This window comes from Magnolia sinica, chromosome 8, assembly GCF_029962835.1.
Source record: "Magnolia sinica isolate HGM2019 chromosome 8, MsV1, whole genome shotgun sequence".
Lineage (NCBI taxonomy): Eukaryota > Viridiplantae > Streptophyta > Magnoliopsida > Magnoliales > Magnoliaceae > Magnolia > Magnolia sinica.
This window is the reverse complement of record NC_080580.1, coordinates 20,832,021-20,857,194: the sequence shown is the minus strand read 5'-3', so window position 1 is coordinate 20,857,194 and position 25,174 is coordinate 20,832,021. Positions and strand designations below refer to the sequence as shown.

Below are 25,174 nucleotides of genomic sequence, written 5' to 3'. Positions count from 1 at the left end.
CTTTATAGTTGTTTGTTCCTCACAACGTGAAAGGCTTTTATAACCTTTTAAAAATGCGGATCTACAGGCTGGCTCAAAGCACAGCCGCCCTAACTCCTAACTCCTCGACTCCTAGCTCTAAAGAAGTGCCAATGCTCTTCCCTACTCCTAACACATGTATAAGTCAAATGAAAGGCCTCAGAGGCTAAAGAAATACCCCCAAGATTATACATCGTATACACCCCACCCGAGGCTGATAAGATGATTGAGTTGGAACTAATGGATGGACATCCGAACCCCAATCCTAGAAGCTTAAACCCTACGAACCCCAGTCATAAACCCTAAACTCAGCCATCCAACTCAGTAAACCCACTTAATCCAATCAGCCTAACCCTAAACCTTATGAACATAAAATCCTAGAGCCTTGAGTCAGCTTAGCAAGTTAACTCACACAGTCAACTCGCTGAGTCAACTCACCTGGTCAGCCTATCCAGCCTTACAACCCAGTCAACTGACCTAGTTAAGCCCAAAAGCAAGCCTGAACCAAAGCCCAAAAGCAAGCCTAATCGGAGAAATATGCAAAACCTCAAAGCAACAACTTTTACAACAGACCATCAGTACACTTGGAAGATGTTGCTTACCAAATTAGGGAGTCCAAGTGGGTATTGGCAGCAATCAAGTTGCTGCCGGCCACGTAGCACTCCCCCCCTTTGGGGCAGCATCCCTCAAGTATGTGCAACTCTCATTTTTCAAACTCCAAGTGTGCGGCTAAAGTGTATTTACTCTGATGCCCATGTCCTTACCCAAAATTACACTTTTACCACATCTTTAAACCCATGAAATGATGCCATATGGCAATCTCCAATCATAACCCTTTAAACACTTTTTCCCCCTAGGATCACCAGGAATTATAAGAAAACTGAGTTGGAGGCTATAAATAGCCACATTTCCCTTCTCATTTCAGAGATCACACCCATCAGGAAGCATTCCTCCACCGAGTGAGAGTGAGAGAGAGCCTAGCCTTAGTCTAGTCTAGCCTAGCCAGAGTCCAAGCCTCCTGAACCACCGAAGTTCAAATATGAGCCACTCAATTTAGCCTTGTGATATTACCGTTCATCCAATTATTCAAGTTTATATCAGTTACATCAAACCCAACCATTAACATCGTGCAACATTCATTCCCTTCTCAACCCCCTTACTTGGTTTTTTATCGGTTAACCAATAACAACTATGCTCATAATCCAAGACTTACGTATACTCTCGTCAAAGGCTCTCACGGAGACAAACACGTATGCACGCGTGCCCAGTGGTGGTCCTACACAAGAACCCACGTACACCCCTGTCAGAGATGGTTCTACACAAGGACTTAGTCGAGTTTGGATCTCAAACTCTATACTCAATCATACATGAGGAATATACAATAGACTCTAAAAATAACAACCTTGTCAAATTGAGCTCCATTGATGCACCTTTTTGAAAGCATCTTCTTTTCTTAAATCTACTTATCTTGTGCTCCATCGATCTTTGAAGTCAATCTTCTTTCGCTTTCTTGAATCAACTACTGGCAACAATTTTCCTATTAAGATGCTAAGGTAATGGGAGTTAAGATGGTTGAATCTCCTACAACTAATTATATTAGCTAGTTTCAATTGAGGATTCACCTAGATGGGCATTCTAAAGGGTGTTTAAACAAAGGATTTACATATGAGTGTGGTGTCTAAATGCTAGAGAGTGTTTGAGATTATGTACTTCTTGAAATTGAGCTTTGAATGCTCATTAGAGCGAAGAATTACTAATAAGAGATCATGAATCTCTTTGGGATTGAGCTTATGAGCAATGGTAAGGCTTGGGATACACTAAGGTCTCTAAAACATCAAATCCATAATTTTCTTAAAGATCTGGTTGCAAATTATATAGGGAAAATTCTCAAATGAAGTTCTAACGACTAGTTTCGATCGATCGATCCGATTGATCAAACTAAATTTGATTTCGAGGCAAAATGTTGTTGGACGTTTTTGCGCACCTTCGGTCAACTAAGCGAAGAGCCTTTGATCGATTGAGGATCAATCAAACTTGTGCATTTTTCTTGTTTTTATTCCTTCCACCCACTTTGCACATGATCTAGCCACCACAAACCTGATGACTAAATGTTTTCCTATATGGAACAAATCATCTAAGGTAAGTTGTTTTGAAACTAAAGGGTTTAGGCTAAGGATTACCAACGCACCTCATGTTTTACCTATTATCTTCGAACTTGATGCTTCAAGTCTTCAAGTTTTCAACCTTCGATGTCTTCCCATGAAGGCTCAACTGACTTAAGACACCCTAGTTCACGTCATTGACAAACTCAAGGTACTAACGACGCCACCTGTCAAAAGAAAAGTGGCGCAAAGTCGTACACACACTTGCAAAAAAGTTAAAGCGACTAATGACACGTAGCCCTAATTCGTGTGGCATGTGTGATTAAGGCAACGTATTCAATAAGTCTATAAAAGACTCACTAAGACAAGGATTTTATCACAAATCCAGATATGCTTGGTAAGGTCGTCTCACACAATCCTTCCAAAATGGGAGATCTTTTCAGAGACGATCAAAGCTTTTGCGGTGATTACAAAGACTTAAGAATCGTACTAATATCGAAGCGGGTGGGAACCAATGGATTCAAGATTAATAAGGGCCTAGCAAGTTTGATCCCGTAAGATCCACGAATGTATGTAGCCACGCCAGCCAAAGATATGAAACGGTTTCTAATATATGAAGATCTCTTTGGCTAGGCTAGAATGATCAAAGAACAATTAAACACCATGATTGTCCAAAATCCTCAATCAGAAAGGAAACCCAACGAAGGTTTTGCTGTCTCCCAAAGCTATGAAAGGAGAATGTGATGAAGAGCTCCAGGCTCACACTAAACATAATCTATCTATATAACGCAACACTACTCTTTTATCTTTTACCTTACTTTTTAGTTCCTTCACTTCTGTCTAGCCATTCTGCAAAATGTTTGAGGTTTAGATTAGCATAGATCGCTATTGTCCAGCGCCACCACTGCAGTACGCTTAAGAATACTATAAATATCCACAACCTTCTGTCATTGGATCTTGATCAACTGAATCTTACTTAGAAGATCACATCTTTGTCACATCCTATTGACTAATGTGCCTTGATTGTTTGTCCAAAAGGTGATAATAGGTATTTATCTATTTAGTTTATTCTCTATTGATTGTATTGAATTTTCATTATTTATTAATAAAATTAACTTTTTTTTAGTCCTATTAGCTTTAAACATGTTTATCTTTATTTTATTGAGAAATATAATGAAAGAAAAAGTCCTCAAACTCAAGGTAAAAAGAATTCGTTCGGAAGGATTAACCCGTAACCTTCTAAAGTCGTTGATCGTTGTAACCGTTGGTGGTTGGGAGAGCAGTCGAGTTCTTAAATTCAGTCTTAATCAGTCCATCTTAGCATGGGGACACCAATGTTCAATCAAACTCAAGTTGAGTATGAGTCTAGCATAGCAACACCATCCTAATCACACACGTAAACTAAATACATGCCAAGTTGAGTATGAGTCTAGCATAGCAACACCATCCTAATCACACACGTAAACTAAATACATGCCAAGTTGAGTATGAGTCTAGCATAGCAACACCATCCTAATCACACAAGTAAACTAAATACATGCCCTTATTAACATGTGTGGCCTCATGTTTGATTGAATTGCACAAACAATGGGTTATGAACAATTTTAATGACCTTATGGACAGTTTAGGTGGCATATACTTCATTTTAAATGTCACAGCAGGGAAACTTTCAACTTTAGGCATTTCTCTCTCACTGTTTCCTTCTGTTTGGCCCAGTTGAGGTTGAATCTACTTCATTTTTAGGTCTCCGCCCTAAAATAATTTAGAAACACTACTGGGCAGGATGGATTTGTCAAACATCAAAATAATAATAAAGACAATAGGCTGCTCCTGAATTGGGGTAGGTATCTATGAAAATACTTCAAAACTATTAAGATTTTATTGGTATAAAGTCCAACAGCTAAGCCACTGTGAAAAAATAAAATAAAAATCCCAATTAAAAAAACGATAATTCCACGCGTGCACATTTACAACTTGACCCATGTTACATGTGTGCCACGCATAGATATACAATGGCACAAGCCACACATGCGAGTCACATTACACATGGCATTTATGCCATATTAGCGTACACGGCACATGTGAACTGCATCTGGATAATCCAAAAGGTACAACGTGAGAAGTATAAGCAGGACTAGCATTTTGTAATGAATGGTTGGTATTTACTTGACCCCAAGTTCGAAGATGATTAACCCTGTGATGGGCCATTTTTTATTACATGGGCATCGTCCATCACACTGCCAGAATGTCTGAGTCTTTCTCTAGTGGATGATGACCGTCCCTTTGATGGGCCAGCCATGCATCTATTACCATCAAGTAAACGGTATTGACCCTGTGGCAATTTTCGAACTGTCTGCCTATAATCCATCACCTGTTTACTGATTCAGCACACCAAAACCACTGAAACTGATGTTTTAATCCTCTTCTCTAATGTTCAAAATATCAGTATTGCATTAGGCATTGCACCATTGGGATACGGATATATTAATTAAAGATATATTAATTATATTGCGTAATTGTTGAAAACAGAGAAAAATAGTTTAAAATTAGTCAAAATTTTCAATAAAACTCTAGTGATTATTAAAAAAGATATCAATACATACTCATAAATCAAAATATTACAAAAAAAAAAAAAAAAAGAACGAAGAAAGGAAAACAAGTAATAGGTTTTCTTTATATGGGATCTTAATATATGCGTTGTCTAACCGAATTAATGCAAGTATATTTAAAGTCTATTAATATAATTTATGAATATAAGAAAACATGTCAAAATACAAATAATACATTAAAAAGCAAACGTAAAATCACGAGATCAGGTTACATGCATATTCAATTTTACATTTGGACACAAAGATCACAAGCGATTTATGAGAAATTAAGAAATTTTGATTTTTTTTTTAACTCAGCTCATCTCCTCAAATCTTGAAATCGAAGCTCCCAATTTATAATTTTTCATTAAAACATGAAAAAAAATATGCATTTATAACAATTTCACACTAATTTAATATGATTTACAGAAAAAAAAAAAAAAAAAAGACAGAGAGAGAGAGATCGAAAATCGAAAATACTAACTAGATCAAACATGTGGAATACATCCCACCACTAATGTGTTTCATACTGCACAGGTAGGATATAATAAATTTGCCAGCATAGTCAAGAAGGAAGGGCCACGTAGACTCTCTCCCACGATAAATCCAGTCCATTCAGCAGGTTGGCCACAATGTCAGAAATATTTGCCCCGTTGAGAAAGCTTCAGCCAAGTAAATTTCACCCATAAATTTATTCCGTAAATCCTGGCCCACCTAAAGATTGGGTTATTGGGCCAGAGCTTCTAAATGGTTGTATGCCTCTGATGAATGGATTAGATCTTATCCCAATGTGCAGGGCTGGCACATGTAGGGCGTCCCAAGAGCTGATTAATACATACCTGGGCGCTAGGCAAAACTCCCATAAAATGTTTTTTTTTTCAACAGTGGGGCCCACTAGATAACTGCCCTGCACACAGCCTATTATGATGAATGGTGAAACCTTGTGGAGAAATCAGAGAGCAGCAAGATAAAACAGTCAGGCAAGAAGATAGCTTGGGCTGAGTTAAACTAAAAACATATAGGAATTGCAGCACCAGTCCAGTACTTCCACTGTTAAGATCATCTGGTCAGAGATTTTTTGGCCGTGGCCCATTCATGGAGGGGCCTGCAAGATACATGGAGATTGCTCATTAATGTGGTGGAGAATGAGACGAATCGAATTTTTCTAATAATGATGAAAGATTAAGCCATCTGATCCAGCGTCAAAACTCCGTCTAGGCAAGAGTTCCATGACAGGATTGTTTGCTCAATCCTTGTATCATATACACAAGGTAACAGCTTATAACAGAAACTGATTCTTTTGGGTAGCATAAACAGGCACTGAATGCAAAATGAAAAACCATCTTGAAAATGGATCCAGCTTGAATCCCATCAAAGAGCATAAATGGGATTGATTTCTGATTCAGAGAACTCCGAGTGATGCCACGAATTCGACCCGCTTATCCTCGACGATTTCGATTTCTCCCTCTTCCTAAGTGACCGGCTGCGCTTGGACTTCACCACATAGTAAGTCATGGTGCCAAGGACCCCACCCATTATCACTCCACCAATGACCGTGACCAGAATCGCGGCCCACCTGTAATGGCGACCAACGACAATATAAGATGAGGCGATGAATGCGACCGACGTGCACACCGATGCCAACCACATCAGCTTGTTGATCACCTCCACAACCCGCCTCTCTGATTTCGTCTCCCCTCTCACTAACGTGATCTGAACCACCACCACCGCCAAAGAAGTAAACAGTGCAACAGCATTGAAGAGGAAAAAGATCTTGAACGAAGTGTGATTCACAACCACTGCCACGCCAGAATTGTGGTCCCCACCGGGCACAGTGAAAATGGCCGCAAAAGCCACTGTGGCAAAGAGCACAGCAACCACAGTCACGGAGTTGGTGGCATTGTTTATCCCTTCCCTATGCAGCTTCCTAAGCTCCTTGGCGATTCCGTGTACGTTCTTATTGGTTTTCCTGGTTTGTTCAAGTTGGGTATGAACATCTTTCTTGATCTCTGTTACAGTCTTTCTCAGCTCATCCCTTGGCTGGTTCAGCTCGTTTGCCCTAACTGCACCATGGTGGGCCAGACACTCTTTTATCTCCGAGGCTTCTTCAGAGAGAGGCAGCCCTTCAGCTATGTCGAATGCTGTTTTGTGATCTCGGTTTAGTGCATTGACATTGGAATCTGGGAGTAGCAGCAACTCATTCACTATCTGCAAGGAAAGAGAGATTCAAAGTCACACACAGCATGGAAGTATGTGTACTCATTTTAGCTGCATGCTTTAAATCCCAACTCATCAAAGAAACTAATTACATTACAGATGCAACTCAGGTGGGTTGAGTTGGTTGAGGGTCAACCCAAGCATGACACGACCTCAGAGGACTCAAATCACAACCCGACCTGAGGCCCCCGACCTGAACCCAACATGAATTCCTCTATACTTGATCCTAAACTGACCCAACCTGACCAAAATACATGTGATTATTTCCAACACGACGACCCTGATAGCCTGACCCAAACCCAGGTTGGTCAGTTGGTTGCAGCATATGAATATTAGGAACAAATTGCCCAAATAGATTTTTAGGTGAATTACATGAGACAAACAGGCTTAGATGATGGTGACTTGAGACAAACAGGCAGTAAATCTTCAGGACAGCCAAATAAAGGTCATTATCATCATCTAACAGCCAAAGAAAGGTCATTATCATCATCACCATGATCATCTAACAGCAAAAGAAAGGTGTGCAATGAAAACGGTGTACTCTCGGATCTTGGTTCTAGAGAATGGTAGACTCACTCAATTTTCAGTCACATAGCCTATTGGTTAAAGACTGGATGCAGCTGCCATCGGATGGCTGGAACATTGCACTTGGGAGATCAATCTTCATATAATAGTCTACTCCACTTTAGCTACACTTTGTGAAGTCATTTTGACCAAATACAAGTGTTTAAACACTAAACACTATATTTTAGGGTTTGGTTTCAATTCTGGGATTATGGATATAGATTAAGACATTTCTTATTTTTATGGGCACTTCTATGGCCAGTTTGGATTCGTGGAATGAAAAGGATGGAGGAAACAATGTTTCCTGGAAAATAGCGTTTTCAGGAAATTGTGGGAAAGGAAAAGTTATTTCCCTTACTGTTTTTTGACAAGCTCATCTCAAAAAAGAATTTCCTCCATTTCCAAATATGTTGTTCGGAAAAATGGAATTTTCATGGAAATTTTACTTGAAGATGAAATGTGGCATGTCCAGTGTTGAAGATGGATTGTGTCACATGTCACATGTGCCAGATTGGACACTTGGACATTGGGACATGGGGGAGCTTGAAGACGCACAATGGCATATGTTGCATGTGTGGCACATGCATGACACTAGATGGATGGTAGCACATGTGACACATTGGCTCATATGGAGAGCTTAAAGATGGACTGGAACAATAGCACAAATAGCACAATTAGCACATTGGCACATCTGGGGTGCTTGCAAATGATGGTGGCGCATTGACACGTGGGGCATTTGAAGATGGGCAGTCACGCACGTGGCGCTTTAAGACGGATAGTGGCATATGTAAGGCACTTGAAGATGGATGGGGGCACATGTGTGGTGCTTGAAGAAGGTCAATGGCATGTATGGCAAACACAAAGTGCACTTTGTAGAAAGATGAGTTGTTTTTTTTTCTTTTCTTCTCTCTCTTTATTATTATTATTATTATTTAAGATGTAGGTAGTTGCGCTGTCTCCACCCCCCCCCCCCCCCCTTTTCAAATTCTTGAAAATTACATGGGTATGGAAATGAAAATGTAGCATTTTTGTTAGGAAATTGGAGGGAAATGGAATTGGCATTTCTAGAAAACTTACAAAAACAAACAACCATAACATTGTTTCCGTGGAAATGGCATTTCCTCCATTAACATTTCAATGCATCCAAACAAGCCCTTGGGTAAACTGAGTTGTAGAAGTTTTATGGGACTTCAGGATACTTCAGCATCAAGAAAAATTGGTACAACTAGATACCTTGATGCTGTGGATATGCAGATGATTCTTTCTTTTCTTTTTCTTTTAAGTTTTTGGAGAGGTAATGAAAAATTATTATAGAAGAATCAAAACAGGCATGATTTCACTATACAAAGCTCCACTCAACAACACCTACTTGAGTGAGAACATCGGCTGCAAAATTCACATCTTAGAGAACATGGCCAAACAAAATGTTCCAGATGTGAATCTCATTAAACATGAATCTCAACTTCAAAGTCTCAGAATTAGGTGAGAAACCTGATGAAATGACATTTTTTGAGTTAATTAGCCAGGCTAATTTTTACAATTTCATGTTTTCACTTTTTATTTCTTCATGGTCAAGTAAGAATTCAAATTTCCAACAGCCCAACACTGTTTTGGATTTTTCCATGACTCCCGAATGGTTATGGCAAAAATCTTTCAGATCTCCTTCCAAGACCTTGTCATTGATTGTTGAAATGATGAAACCAATTAGTTAGAAGCTTCAAACATTAGAAAACTAATGAGTTCTCTAGTTTTCGAACATTAGAAAACTAGACTGCTTTTTCTTACAAAAATGCTAAACAACAAAAGTTGACTACTAACATGGATATAACATATTAAACAGTAGCATCAAGAAACAGTACCTCTGACCGCTTCTTCCTTGTAGCTACGTGCAATGCTGTGTTTCCAAACTTGTCTGGTAGCATTACTATAGCCGCATCTGCCTCAAGAAGCAGCTTCACTACTTCACAGCTAACTCCTTTTACAGCCATGTGTAGTGCAGTTTGTCCTTTCTTGTCAGTCCTCCGTGCCAACTGCGGATCCTTGTCGAGTAATGCTTGTACAATTTGTACATGCCCTTGTCGGGCAGCTAAATGTAATGCATTTTTCCCATTGTTTTTTGATATCTCCAATAAGCTAGAATCTTTTGATAGTAGCTCATGCACTACCTCTGTGTGCCCCCTCGATGCTGCGGATACAAGAGGAGTTGCATTTGAAGGGCCAAGCGTTTTGCTTAGCTCTGGATAATGGTTCAGAAGTACCTGCACAATGTCTGTATAAAGCATGTCAACGTAACTACATTACCTCAGTTGAGTATATATTGTTAAGAATAAGGGGAGAAAGAAAATACTTAAAAACAATAAAACAGAGCTCCAATTTTATTTTTTTATTTAAAAGAAACATCAGAATGATGGAAATATAACTTGCATAAACAAAAACTAGTTTTGTGGTGAAATACATTAGTTTCTATTTGCTTCAGACAGGAGATTTTCTTTTCTTTCAGTCATCTATAAACAATCGCTATCTGAAGTGAAATGACCATGGCTGTAACTCGCCATGTATCAGTATCAGTGCTTGACCCATCTAAAACAATTCATGCAATGTCAACCTCTATCCTACCATCTAAGCCGAGTAATCACAACAAATTCCTTTAATTTCTATTACTACCAACCAGAGTTATCATTTTTTATTTGCTTTCAACCTGGCATAAACAATAAGTATTATGCCAGAAATCATGAAGTGTCGGAATTCAATTTGTACTAATATGGGGGCTTCACCAAAAAAAAAAAAAACAATCCCCCCATTTTACTATCTGAAGCTCCTAGACAAAGTCTATAAGACACGATTTAAAAGGCAGTCAGATAAGTCTAAGCTAATCTTACTACACCCCCTACTCAATGAGAGGCATTATCCAACTGATGTCACAAAAACCCTCTAAACTAAGCTAATCTGCCAAAACGAAAACAATGACAAATATCACGAATCTACTAATAAACATGCAAAGTAGAAAGAGAACAGCCATAAATGGGGTTTGTTGGTTTGCCCACCTTGGAGCAAAACCAATCTAAAAAATTCCATTAATTCTATAATCTGAACCACTTGAAAGGAATTTTTTTTACTAAAATCTGAACTCTAAGACTAATCTGAAATCTCCAATGTTGAATTCACTCAATCTAATAACTTTCTAATTCTAACCAAGAAAGATTTCATAATGTCAGCAACACCTAAAAACCAAATGGAAAAAAAATAAAAAACTTTGTCACTAAACCTTATGGATAATTCAAAGCCAGAAATGATTGAAGAAATAAACATGGAATATCTTTAAAAGACATTCAAAATGAAACAAGCTATATAGGTAATCCAAAATGGATGACCAAGCGCAAACTTGTGTCTCCAAGAAGAAGTCAAGTAGACACAAATGATGCTCAATGCAGTCCTTTAATTCCCCTCGGGCCAGGGTTTTCCCAAGCCCAGCACATGAAATAAACCTAACACCGAGCCTAACCTAGGCTCATTACAGCCTAGCTAGGCAGGCCCGGCCCAACTCAGCACCAGTCCTCTTTGTTGACTTACAAATCTGAGATGGAGAACACATCATTGAATGTTTATCCTTTCTAAGAATACAGAGCTTAGAGCTACATAGACTCTGCATCAACTATTGAAAGTAAATAAGATAAAAGATTGGATTGAAGAAGTTTTAGGATATGGAAGACCAGCGATACATCATACATGACAAATCGAACAGCGGACCAAAAAGACGCTCTTCGCAAACTACACAAAACAGATGGTTACAAAGGATTTGTGGAGAGAAGATGAAAGGGTTTAGGGAGGGAGAGACAATATGAAATTTGGGAGTAGAGATGGAAGGATTAGGCTTTCTACTCATTACCTATAAGAAAATAAATAAATAAATGAGGAAATATCCGTAACTATTGCCAAAAAGTACTCTATGCACATAATATTTAAGTAAATCGTGACTTAGAAATGGGCTGCACCTACCGGATCAATATAGAGCTTGATTTTAGGCCCTTGGGCCTGATAAAGCAGACCAAGCCCATCCCAGAAAGAATTGGGCCCAAAACCCTGACGGGCCAGCCCAGCCCATTGATAGACCAAATGCACCAAGAGATTTATCTACATCAATTGTGCTGGGGACAAATTAAAATGCTTATGTTGGCCAGCATCTCATACTGGCAGGGTCCATCTTCAATGATCCGGATTGTTCATCTGGTAGGCCATTGTGGTCGTGGATGGGAAACTAATGCGGGGGCATTTTCACATCGGGCTCGAGTGGGGTGGCCTGTGGGATGCAAGGGCACACTCGGGGTGGGCGGCCTGCAGAACCCACGGATTTGGGGCCCGTGTGAGGTTGGTGGCTTGTGTGAGGAGGAACCCATGGATTTAGAGCCCACGAGGAGAGTTTAGCCAAGGACCTAACCCATGGATTTGGAGTCTGGGCTATGAGATAAGGGGATTAATTGGCCATGCTCTATCAGTTCAAGCTTTTAGAGCAAGTGGTTAATTGTCCTGCATCAGAAACACACCTAAATATCCTCCATCAAACAATTCCAGCTATTGTTTCAATGAACTTCTTACATTGCACACAGCCATTGACTGCATTTTGTTCCCTAAACATCTTATATCATCAAGTTAATTATCTGATTTCCAGGATTATACACCAGCCATAGTTCTTTAGAGCATCATCCATCCTGTTACAAACGTGGCACACATGAAAAACAGTTCAGAACACAACGTTAGGCCCCTCTTGTTACAATATGCTGGCCGAAGTAATTCAAGCTAAGAGCATTGTGAACTTCCCAAATAGGAACATTTCTCACTTCCCATTCCCTACATTCCTTTCAATCTTCTTTCTAACTACTGTCACTATTACTCTAAAGCGAGACATTTCACCATAGTTGCACAAAGTGGGACCGAAAGCACCAGCTAATTCAGGTGCAGGAGCGGGAAAACATCTGTTTCAAAATGCTGGCAGGTTGAGCAAGAGTCTAAAGCATGGTCTGAAGCTGGAGGGACACCTAGTTTGGAGGTTCATGCCATCTATTTTCGCACCATTCGAGCACCCATTTCTCAGTTTGCTAACTGTAGTATTTCCTCATCCAACATAACTTAACTTTCCCAACTTCCATTTAAAACAAGAATAATCAAATGAAAATTTCAAAAAGAAAAAGAACAAGGAACAGAAATGCAAACAAATATGAGAGATCAACCATCTCAGTGAGCTCACAAGACAGAAACTCGATCGAAGGATGGGCTGCAACATCATCTGAATCCAACTCAAACAACAATAATAACAAATTTCCAATTTCCAAACCCAAATGAAAATAAAATTACAAAAATAAAATTAAGTACCGCTTCGAGAATTTCCACTCACCTTTATGCCCCTGGGTCGCCGCCTTATGCAGCGCATCGAACCCCGACTGGTTCTTCCTTGCGACCCCATCCCGATCAGAATACTTAAGAAGCTCCTCCACCACACCAAGGTGCCCACCCTCAGCTGCCACAAACAGCGCTGTCTCCCCCAGCTCATTCACCTCGTTCACCACCGCCGCCCGTATCTCCGCCACCTCAGCGTCGAAGTCCGTACTCGCCGCTGCCCTCACCATCTGCGCGTCGATCTCCCCAAGGATCTGCCGCACGGCTGCCAGATCGCCCCGCTTCGCCGCCAGGTGGAGCTCCGTGTCGTTATGCCGGCCCGTTACCTGCTTCACATACTTCTTCTTCTGGTCGATCCGCTTGCCGGAATTCGACAGCACGAGCGCCGGAGCTGTCGACGCCGACGACGGGGACGGCGACGGGGAGGGTAACGGAGACGTTGACGATGACGCTATCGGTAACGGAGAAGGCCCCGATTCCAAATCCCTATCTCCTGCTTTTGGAACAAGAGAGGAATTACAGATGGGTTTTTTAAATGCTGGAAATGATTGAGAAAGAAAGAGAGAGGAATGAATAATCTTACCTTGTTGAATTTGGGAATCCATTGTATGGGGACTTTGCTCTGGAAGATCGGCTGAAACCCTAGAAAGCTTGCATGAGAAGAGAGGGGAAGGAAGGAAGGAGGAAAGGGAGGGAGTGGAAAAGAGGTGAACGACGAAGGAGCGAGGAAGGAGACAGTGTGGAAAGGAGTACTGAACGATGCTCGGGCGGAGAACTGTATAGTATGTTCGGGCTTTGAGTTTTTACAAGATGGCCCATTTTTAAAGTGATCCAAGCCGTTTATATGACGGAGCTCACCGTGGATGTCGGATGGTCAATAGACCAAAATTCTTTCTAAAGTAATCTTAGCCATAGAATATTTGGCTTTTTGAAGGTTGGATGGGGACTATTCCTTCATTTTTTATTAATATTTCACGGCGGAGATTTTTGGTGTGGAGACCATTCACGATGCGGTCCATAGTATCAACGGTCCAGATCAGTGAATAACGGCCCCATTTGTATAAGATGAATGCTCGAATGGTATTGTATATTACATCGGCCAGTGTATTATTCAATGCTTGGACGGGAGTGGGGTTGCTTTTTTCGAGTGTGCGTTTGTTACTGTTTAAATGCTATGTTGGCACACGTGTGCGACATCTTATCCGATCGCGAAGATGGCGCCAGATGGAATTGTGGTGAACTTTCCATGTGGTCGTGGGCCTATTAATAAGCGAACAAGATTTCAGACAATTGACAATTTGCGACTTCTTAGTTGGTAGAGGCGACTCGAGTGCAGTTGCACGGTGCGCTACTTACGTCCTCTGAGATCTTTTAATGCACGTCGAGAGTACGCTTATCCTTACACATGAACCCGGAGGCACTGTCCATTTACCATACACGCACCTCGATCCGAACCATTGATTGTGGGTCACACTTTAGACGGGTGATAACCCATAAATTACAAAATACCTGATGGTTCTAATTGCCTGATTGATGAAGATCTGAAGAATGGTTATATATGTACAGAGAGGAATGCTCACCGGAGCACCTTTGCACAAGTGTCATGTGTGCGGAATGTTAACGGTCCACGTGATGCTACACCCCTTGAAACCTCACCATCTTGATATGAGCCATGGCAAAGGGAAACAATTTCCTCCCTTGATTTACATTTTTCTTTTTATAATCCACTAAAGTTTTCAATGAGAGCCTCGTCACGTGGACCGTTCAGATTCTGTGCCCATATGCGCAAATGTGCAAGCAGGTGATACCGTGAGAAGGTGCGCAAGTCTCTCTCTCTCTCTTCTCTCTCTCTATGTTCCCTATAGCCATGCTGTCCGTCCATTTTGACAAATGATTTAAGGGCATGATCCTAAAAATGAAGTAAATCCAATTCTCAGGCGGATCACACCACAGGAAATATTGGTGATTGACCATTAAAATCTGCTCGGGTGCAACAAAAGTTTTGAATCAAGTTGATATTTGTGTAGACCCTTCATCCAGGTCTTTATGACCTTATCAACGGGTTGGATGGTAAATGTTAGCCCTCGAGAAGTTTTTAATGTGGGTATTCAATCACTACTGCTTCCCATGGTTTGGTCGACTTGAAATTTGGATCTGCTTTGTTTGTTTGTTTGTTTGGTTTTTTTTTTTTTTTTAATCATGTCATTAAATGAGGTGTAACACATCATTGTCGGCTCACCGTACACGTATGCCCCAGCTTTGTGGGTCCTAAGCTGCGGAAGAGTTGGATTAGGTACACGCATGCCACCAGAACGATTGAGAATGAGCATGCATATTTCACGTATACTCCCCTAATGCACCAGATTGCTCCAAACGTAAGCCAGTGGACCAGGGCCCAATTAGGTGCAGCCCCTAAGTCACCCTGGTGCGCCTCCCCTTGATGTATGTATTCTACATGGACGCCATCCATCCGGCGTCATCCAATTTAGGTGGATCCAATTCTCAAAGTAGACCATAGTGCACGAAACAATGGTGATTGACTATTAATGAGCCACGTAAGTTTTGGATCAAGCTAATATGCTAATATATATATATGTGTGTGTGTGTGTGTGTGGGGGGGGTAACTATGCGCTCGACCTCGCGATAAGCTCCCGTGAGGTCAAGCTATGTGGGCCCCACTGTGATGCGTGTCCACCATCAACACCGTGCATTTGATGAGTCCCCTTTAAATTATGGGATATCCCAAAAATCAGCCGTATACGGAACTCAGGTGGGCCATACCATCTAAAATCATGTGAAGACACCATTAACACATATAAAAGCATTTGGTGGGGCCCACCTGAAATTTGCATGCATCTGAAACTTGTTCTGAACCCTCATTCAAGTGGGACACACATAATGGATGAGCTGGATTTGCAAACCACATCTCGGTGGGCCCAAAAAATGGTTATGAATGTTTTAATGGTGCATGGCCCCTCTCCACTTTGTATGTGGTGTGGCCCACACATGTCACGGATTGACTTAATTTTTGAGACCTAGGACCACGACGGAATGGTGCATCTGACTGATGGGATAAATGTTTGAAATGCATCACGGTGGGGCCCACACAACTCGACCTCATGGGACAGACTCGTGAGGTCGAGGCGCATAGTACCTTTTCCATATATATATATATATATATATATATATATATATATATATATATATGGAAAAGGTACTATGCGCCTCGACCTCACGATAAGCTCCTGTGAAGTCGAGCTGTGTGGGCCCCACCATGACGCGTGTCGACCATCAACACCGTGCATTTGAGGAGTCCCCTCTAAATTATGAGATATCCCAAAAATCAGCCGTATACGGAACTCATGTGGGCCATACCATCTAAAATCATGTGAAGACACCATTAAAATATATAAAAGCACTTGGTGGGGCCCACTTGAGTTTTGAATGCTGCTGAAACTTGGTCTGAACCCTCGTCCAAGTGGGACATACATAATGGATGGGCTGGATTTGCAAACCACATCTCGATGGGCCCAAAAAACGATTATGAATGTTTTAATGGTGCACGGCCCCTACCCACTTCTATATGTGGTGTGGCCCACACAAGTCACGGATTGACTTGATTTTTGAGACCTAGGCCCACGATGGAATGGTGCATCTAACTGATGGCGTAGATGTTCGAAACACATCACGGTGGGTCCCACACAGCTCAACCTCATGGGATGTACTTGTCAGCTCGAGCACATAGTACCTTTTCCCACACACACACACACACATATATATACACATTCAAATTTGTATGACCTTATCAACGACAAATAAACATTAAGAAAACATTATAGTAAGCTCTAAGAAGTTTTTAACAGGAGGATGTTCACTCACTACTGTTTTATGAAGTATGGGCCACCTGAGATTTAAATCTTTTTTATTTTTCAATCATGCCTTGAAATGATTTAGCAAGATAGATGGACAAGATGGACATAGAATATGAAAGTGGATTGTGTCCTGGCCTACTTGGATGCATTTACTTATACATCTAGGTAGAGGCTCTATGGGGCCCATTTTGATGCATAGATTTTATCCATGCCCTCCGTCCTTGTTTTTTATCATTTTAAGATATGAGTCTAAAAATTAAGCAAGTCCAATGCTCAAGTGGAACTCACCATAGGAAGTTGCAATAATAATAAAATTCATTGTTGAAACTTTTCTTAGGACCATTGTGATGTTTATTTACTATTTATCCGGTTTGTAAGGTAATATACACTTGGATGAAGGGCAAACATAAATATCATTATGATGCAAAACTTACGCAACTAGTAAGAAGTTTTTAATAATCGGAATTAAATCCTTATTATGTGATCCACTTGAGCTTTTGATCTGCTTCCATTTTAAATTCATATCCTAAAATGATATGAAAATTAAAAAATAAAAATGGATAGACAGCATGGATAAAGCCCCTGCATTGTAGTGGGTCCCATAAAACCATACCAGGAAGGATTATTGTCTATCAAGGGCCAGAAGCAATCTGCTTCATGGTAAAATACATAAATCAAGGTAGGCCTCATGGCAACACATCTTCTTGGGTGAGGCTGTCCAATGGCAAGGGACAATCATCCGGGGTGAGAACAGGCCACACCTAATCCGCTCCCCTCAACTCAACCCAGGTGCCAGTTTTTCAGGAAGTGGAGTAACCATGTTACTTTGAGGTCGGTGGATTCATGACTGTGGGGCCCATTTGTGATGATGAGTTTTATATCCGTACTATCCATCTTTTTCTTTTCTTTTCTTTTCTTTTCTTTTTTTTTTTTTTAAAAAATTTTAAGTCAAAAAATATATATGGTACATTCAAATTTTAGGTAGATCACTACCCAAGTGGGAAATATGACGCTTGTGTTCTCTTTGTTTAGGTATTTGTGACCTAATCAAAAGGTTAGATGGTAAATAAAATAATATGATATAAGCAGGCCTTAGAAAGTTTTTAACAGTAGACATTAAAGCACCACCGTTTCCTTTAAGTTATGCTCATGCCTTTTAGGAAAAAATGGATGAAGTTACGCCCTGTAGTCACGCATCCGCCCATTTCGGTGGCTCATCCATAAAATATGCCTCTTATCTCTAAGTTGAATGTGACGTATCTAGTCCTCCTGCGGTCCATGTAAAATACGTGAATCTGACGTATCTAGTCCTCCTCCGGTCCATGTAATAAGCAACCCGAGGAATGAGGAAATGGATTGCCTACTCCCCCTTGCCTCCGGCCAATGGCTGATGGTCGGTGCTCTGTGGACCCCACGATGATGTATGTGTTTCATCCATGCCGTCCATCTATTTTTATAGATCATTTTAGCATATCAAACCAAAAATTAGGTATATCACAGTCTCAAGTGTACCACATTACAAGAAACAGTGCTGAATGAACATCTACCATCAAAAACTTTTTAGGGCCAATAAAAGTTTTGGATCAAGCTGATATTGTTCTTTTACCTTCATCTAGGTATGTATGACATAATCAACACATTGGATGTCAAATAAACAGTACAGGGGCCTTAGGAGGATTTTAATGGTAGATATCTAATCACTATTGTTTTCCTGTGGTGTGGTCCACCTGAGATTTATATCCCTCTCATTTTTGGGATCAAGCCCTAAAATGATATGTAAAAATGGATGAACAGAATGGATGAAACACATACATCATGGTGGGGCCCACAGAGCACCGACCACCAGCCAAGGGCTAGTGGCAGGGGGAGTAGCCAATCCGTTTCCCAGGAAGGATAGTTAGGGTACAAGCATGTCAATCTAGAACATCTAAATGGACATCGATCAAGATCTAAACTAATAATAACCATCCAAATGAGGACCATCAAATGGATGAGATGGCTATGATGGTCCGATGAGCTTGAGACCGTGGATCTTATATCACACAGTGGGTAAATGGGTATGAACGGTGGGGGATAATAATGCAGATGCACCGTTCTACCGGCGCGCGGATTGGGTCAAGTACTACCCCCAGGCCCAGCAGGACCTATCTGGAGACGTACGGTCCTGTCAGGGGCTCTTTGGGGCCCACCGTGATATATGTGTTTTATCCAATCCGTTCATCCAATTTTGAAAGATCATTTTAGGCATTAGGACAAAAAACATACGGAAGGCTCAAGTGGACCCTACCGTTGAAGCCTTCCTAGGGCCCACTTGATGTTTATTTTTCATCCAACCTGTTCATAAGCTCACATAGACCTGAATGAAGCTAGATCCAAAACTTCTGTGGCCCACAAGAGGTTTCTAGTGGTAGGCATTCAATCCCCACTGTTTCCTACTGTGTGGTTCATTTGGGCATTCTATATACTTCATTTTTGGCCTAATCATCTAAAATAATTTTTCAAAATGGATGAACGGAGTGGATAAAATACATACATCACGGTGGGCCCCATAGAGTTCCTGACAAGACCGTCCGTCTCTTTGTGGGGTAGTACCCAGTACCCGCCCTGCTCTACCGGTATGGAAATGTAATTCTCCGCTGCCACGAACTGTAATCCGGGGATTATCGTATCCGAGACGAGGTGGGCCCCGAAAGATCCCAACCAAGTGGAGAATTCGATTGGCGATTAAATGAGAGGTTTATGAACGAGCAAAAACAGCCTACGCCTACTGCGATGTTTGAGTGCCATCCAAACTGTCCATCAGATGTGTTCCCTCATATTAGTGCCAGGGCCCTAAAATCGAGTAACACCCACCAAAGAAACTTCTAAAATGGAATGTAGGGTGCACTGTGTTGTGTATATATAATAATGCAGATGCACCGCTCTACCGGCGCGCGGATTGGGTCAAGTACTACCCCCAGGCCCAGCAGGACCTATCTGGAGACGTACGGTCCTGTCAGGGGCTCTTTGGGGCACATGGAACCGGTAAATCCTGTAAATCAGACTGGAACAGACAATTTAGACGGTTACGAACTGTATCGGTTTCTGTTCGAGTTTTGAAAATCAAAGAATCCATTAATTTAATTTGTTTCTCAGTTTGGGGTCTTGTAAAACTAAACGAGTCTTATAACCGAACTTAGAACTGGACCGCAGAACTGAACTCGGAACCAAACGTGAAATCGATCTGAGTTTAAAATATATTTAAATTGCTTATTTTATTAGTTTATAATATATTTTAGTTGTTTGTTTAACTCATGATTTATGATTTACAATGAGCCATTTGATTGTTTGTATAAATATCTTTTTGCACACCCCACACAATGTATAGATCTTTCAAAAAATAGACCACAACACGAAAGGACATTGGTTGAATTAATATATATGTACACACACATGCAATTGGGTTAGATTATAAAAAGCCCACGGCCGTTGAACTGAACTGGATTTCACAGTCGGGCTCCGATTTTCCTGGAACGGTTATGGTTTCACCCCAGAACCGGACTTCACCAACCCTTGTGCACCTCTATAAGTCTTGATTCAGTATGATTCTAAGCATGTGCTGTGAAACAAGAGTAGGCACACCAGATCTATGGTTTGGATTCCAAGTACACATCCCGGGTGAGCCCCACACAGCTACCACGTATGGTAATGACCGTACATTCGAGTGCATGTAATCATTTCACGTCCATGATTATACGGCGGGTTGTGGCCCACCATTTCGGTGACCCCAGGGTGGGACACTAAAACCCTGCAATTGGGTGGATACATAAAGAAACGGACGGCTCATGTTTAATCGTTTTGACTGTCAACAGATGCAATGTTTGCATTTTGGACGTCCGCAATGTCCCGCTGGATAGAGTCTCTAAGACTATAATTTAGAATGGTCCTGCGGAGTACGAGAACAATCTTTGCTATGCTGGTATGTTCTGTTTGTTTGTGGTTTGTCTTTCAGTCAACGACGGAAGCAGCCGTTGGCACTTGGCAGTAGCGCGGTCGGTAGCTTCCGCGGATTTTTTAAGAGAACATTACCGTCAGAGTTCACACTACCTTTTTAAAAATGTGGTGTTTCTTGTACCGTACACGTGGCATCATCGTACGGATATCCAGACCTCCCACGGTGGTGAGACCGTGTTGGAGGAATATAAACCGTATAATACAGCTAAGCATATGACAGTGACCACCTGGTTTTGGACGCAGATTAGCTACTGACAGGTTGAGTAGCGAGAGTACCTGCTGAAGTGACGTCACCTAGTTTTGTGGGTCCCACCATGATGTATGTTTTATATCCACACCGTCCATCCATTTAGAGAGATCATTTTAGATCATAAGCCAAAGAATGAATCAGATCCAAATCTCTAGTGTACCCACCACAAAAAACAGTGGAGAGAGTTACCCCACCATTAAAAACTTCTAAGGACCACAAAAGTTTTCAATCAAGCTGATATTTGTGTTTTCCCTTCTTTAATGTCTGTGTTAACTTATGAATAGATTGGATTTCAAATAAACATCACGGTGGACCTTAGGAAGGTTTCAACGGTGGGCGTCACTCTCACCACTTTTTTCTGTGGTGGGTCCACTCCAGTTTGGATCTGCATAGTTCTCTTCATCATGCCCTAAAATGATCTCTCCAAATGGATGAACAGTGTGGATGCAACACATACATCATGGTGGCCCCCACAGAACTTGGTGACGTCACTTCAGTAGCAAGTCTCGCTACTCAACCTGTAACTAATCCGCGTCCAGCTGGTTTTGGTGTTGAATTTGTAGCAGTCGTTGTTATCGTCTCGATTCATTGGATAGTCTCCAGCTGGATGGCTAGGATTTCTTGATTAGGGTCTTCGTACGAATTATTTTGGGATGGGCCGGGCAGGGTAGGTCTCAGCCCAGATTTTGAATTATTTTGGGCTGGGCTTTCGGGTCAGTCCTATTATAAAATTGTGATTTTTCAGCCCAAGCACGGCCCATTGACACCACTAGCTTTATTACTTATTTTTGCCAGCTCATTGAGATGTATGCTTTTTACATGCAACACACGCCGCAGAACAGGCAAGTATGCGTATGCGTTAAAACTCGGCAACGCATGTGCGTTGAAATTCAAATCAGAATTGTATTACGTCGGATGTGGACCCCATGTGGTGGGGGCTCACCAAAAAGTTCACATGTGTGTCGAGTCAAAGATGGCTTGCGAATTTTAGGCTCTAAACATAGCAATTAGATAGTAATGGGACTGATTTTTATATTAATGGTGGGTAAGATTTCATCTCGTGGTTGACTAAGGTTCCTTACTAGAAAGTTCATGTTTAGAGCCAATAATCCAAGACGAGAATTGCATCTCTGTTGGCACTCGATTTATTTTTTTTCGCGTTTGGTGTGTGCGAGTATGTTAGAATTGATTATGCGGCTCGATTCAAATTGAACAACTTTGACCCCAAGGGCTAAGATAGTCAGATATGTTGAATGCGATCTTATATGATCGAGACCTGAGAAAATTGATCGCTTATTCAACCACTCGCATAAGATTTTTATAAGATGATCAAGCGGCTGTTGGAGGGTAGGGTTCTTCCTCTGAAGATGGGTTACGCTTTTCTTTCTATATGAAAGGACTTTCGGTATACCAGGCAATTAGAAACAATCACAAAGAAAGGAAATACTTATAATTGACCACAAGGCGAAACTGCAAGAAGCCTTTCTTAATGAAGAATTGTTTGTATTGAAACAAAAATAGTCTATCATAAGAGCATAAACTTGAATTACAATTAAAGATTATCAATAAAGATTATTGTTCTTCCTAAGATAGAACTAAAGCATTGATAAGAAAATATAAAGTAATTGGTTTGTTTGGTTAGTATGGGATAACTTTTTTTAATTGCACTTCTTGCTATTTATAGATCATCGTTGTAGCTTTTCTTAAGGCGTTTCTCTTCTTTATTTCAACGGTTATGATAGCTGAATTGTTGTCACGCTGGTCTTCCAAATCTTTCTATCTTTTCGTGTCCCTCTAATCGTTCTTTTCCGCTCAACGCTTTCCACCTCTTGGACTTCTCGGTTATGCCTCATCACCAGTTGATGTGTATCACCCAACTTAGCGTTAGCTGTACTTTTGTGAAAAGTGCTCCAAATATCTCTAAATATCTTTTACATGCTAGTTCTTTCCCATATAATGACACGTGTCTATTTCTAATTGACTATTTTAGGAACGGTCAGAAATAGAGTACAATAATCTCTAAGAACTCTCTTTCTTGAAAAAGGTATCTCTATCAATGTACAACAACATTAGCACCTCTATTAAAAAGGGCAGGTCGACCTTAGTTTATCATTGCATGGGTCATCCATCTTGGCTAGAGTTGCTAGAGGGGTGGAATATTTTATCGTTATCTTGTAGAATATACATATTATGGATTTGTTCGGGTCATCACTGTAAGTCTGACGTGATACGTTGCCCAGTTTTGAGATCGATTCCACTACATTGGTACATAATCGGACACCAGTTACAACCACTACCGACACATTAATAAGAAATTTGGATGAGAGTAAATAAGGGTGAATGACATTTGCAATGTGTTTGTAACGCCCCAAATTTCAGGGGTTAAGAACAAACTCGATTCTCGATATTTCGTGTGTCACTTTTGCTTTGTGGAAGCGTGATATACCTGTATAGTTACATTGGCATCCAAGCAATCGTAAGATCTAAACAAAACAATATATACAAGTCTAAATAAAAGTGTAATCACTTCCAAAATCTAAAATATACATCCATAGAAATTTAGCTCATCAAATGCACAATTGTAGTCATATAACAACTAAATACTGCAATAGAGTATATCAATTTAATACATATATGAATCAACACAATTTAAGGTATATTAACACAATCCCAATTGTATCAATAATACAGATTAATACCCCACTAGGATATATCAATGAAACATATGTACGGACTATTACAATCAAATGTATATTAATATAAGTCAATACGCATCAACAACGTTTATCATGACGGGGTTCTAATAATAGAAATTTCATATGGATCAAGCATTTCACCAAACATGTTAACTGCCGACAACAATAACAATATGGTTTGTAATAATGAAGCAAATACAACAAAAATATCATATGAAGTTCTAATCAACAACCGAAAATCATTATCTAACACCCTTAAAATCTGATAAAAGGAAACCTAGGAGAATAGTCCATACCTTAGTAAAGTTTTACACGATCTAATCTTGCCTAGGGTTTGGGTTCTTGGGGAAAACACTGCTTCTTAAATCAATTCGAATCGTTATATGAGATTCATATACCTCCGATCATTGACGGAAATGAATTCGATGGAGGATTCAGTAGTGGCTAGGGTTTGATCAAAGGGAATCGATATAGGAGACACTAATCTTCCCCTCTCACTTTCACTATTCTTCTTTTCCTCTCTTTCTCATTCTCATTCTCTTCTTTCTCACAAGAGCTGGGGAAAAATTCGTATGTAATAGAGGGGCCTTTTATAGTGCTAGAAAGGGTGCAACTAACCCTAAAGGCTAGTTATTCGGTATTATAACCCTATGGGAGGTTGTTTTTACTTGATGGGGCTCGCTGGGAGATGTATAGGTTGATTTATGTCGTTGGATAGTTGTCTCTAGTGGTGATCTACGTATGGTTACAATCGCCCTGTAATTCAGACGCGTTGATCGATGGCTATGATCGAAAGTTAGATTGAGGGCCATCGATCATCGATCGGGGTCACGACTATATGAATACGCATAATGTAACGACCTTGGAATTTTTGTGCTAATCTTTCCTTAAGTAGTTGTTTTTGGGGTAATTAGCACTATACTCGATTGCTTGTGAAATTTGCATCAATCACTTTAAATTATATCTGCATGGCTCTGAACTTGTAGATTAGTTAGCGCTACGTTACTCTGAAATCTGGGATCCATCGCTAAATCCAGTTGTTCTGGGGAATTTTTGGAAGATCTGGATCGGACCTGGACCGCGCGTCGAAAGTCCGATGGCGATGATCTTAGGCTGTTGCGGTCACCGAGTTGGGCTTGACCATCACCTCGAAAATCAAGTCCATGTGATGTTCTGGGTCGATTTGATTGAGTTCGGAGTGAAGAGTGTGAGAACGGTTGGAATTTAATATGTTTTTATGAAATCTAAGTCGTGTCGCTTGCGCGACGATTTTAAGCATTCTAACCGTTGGATTCTGACCCAATTTCACCCTCTGATCAGGGAAGGTGGCCCAGGCATATCCTAGTGCTTGTGGACCTGATCGAGTTTCCGTGACCGTTGATTTGAGTGTGGTCCGCCACGGCTGATCTGAAGAGCCGGTCGGTACGAAAACTCAGCTTGACCTAGATCCATGGTCTATGAGCTTAAGTCCGACCTTTCGTGG

The 25,174-nt window shown here is 40.7% G+C and overlaps 1 protein-coding gene and 1 long non-coding RNA gene across 2 annotated transcripts; both read right to left on the bottom strand.

Moving 5' to 3' along the window:
* Positions 1 to 5,687: 5,687 nt before the first annotated feature.
* LOC131253050 (ankyrin repeat-containing protein ITN1-like) lies at positions 5,688 to 13,623 on the bottom strand. Its single transcript, XM_058253872.1, has 4 exons — positions 13,464 to 13,623; positions 12,879 to 13,373; positions 9,349 to 9,758; positions 5,688 to 6,916 (listed from the first exon to the last, which is right to left on the bottom strand). Exons 1-4 carry the CDS (start codon positions 13,483 to 13,485, stop codon positions 6,080 to 6,082), a joined length of 1,764 nt encoding a protein of 587 aa, XP_058109855.1. The 5' UTR covers positions 13,486 to 13,623; the 3' UTR covers positions 5,688 to 6,079.
* On the bottom strand, positions 12,038 to 12,872 carry LOC131253051 (uncharacterized). The gene is made up of 2 exons (XR_009174811.1): positions 12,419 to 12,872; positions 12,038 to 12,378 (listed from the first exon to the last, which is right to left on the bottom strand). It is a non-coding gene; the product is annotated as an uncharacterized LOC131253051 (long non-coding RNA).
* Positions 13,624 to 25,174: the final 11,551 nt, after the last annotated feature.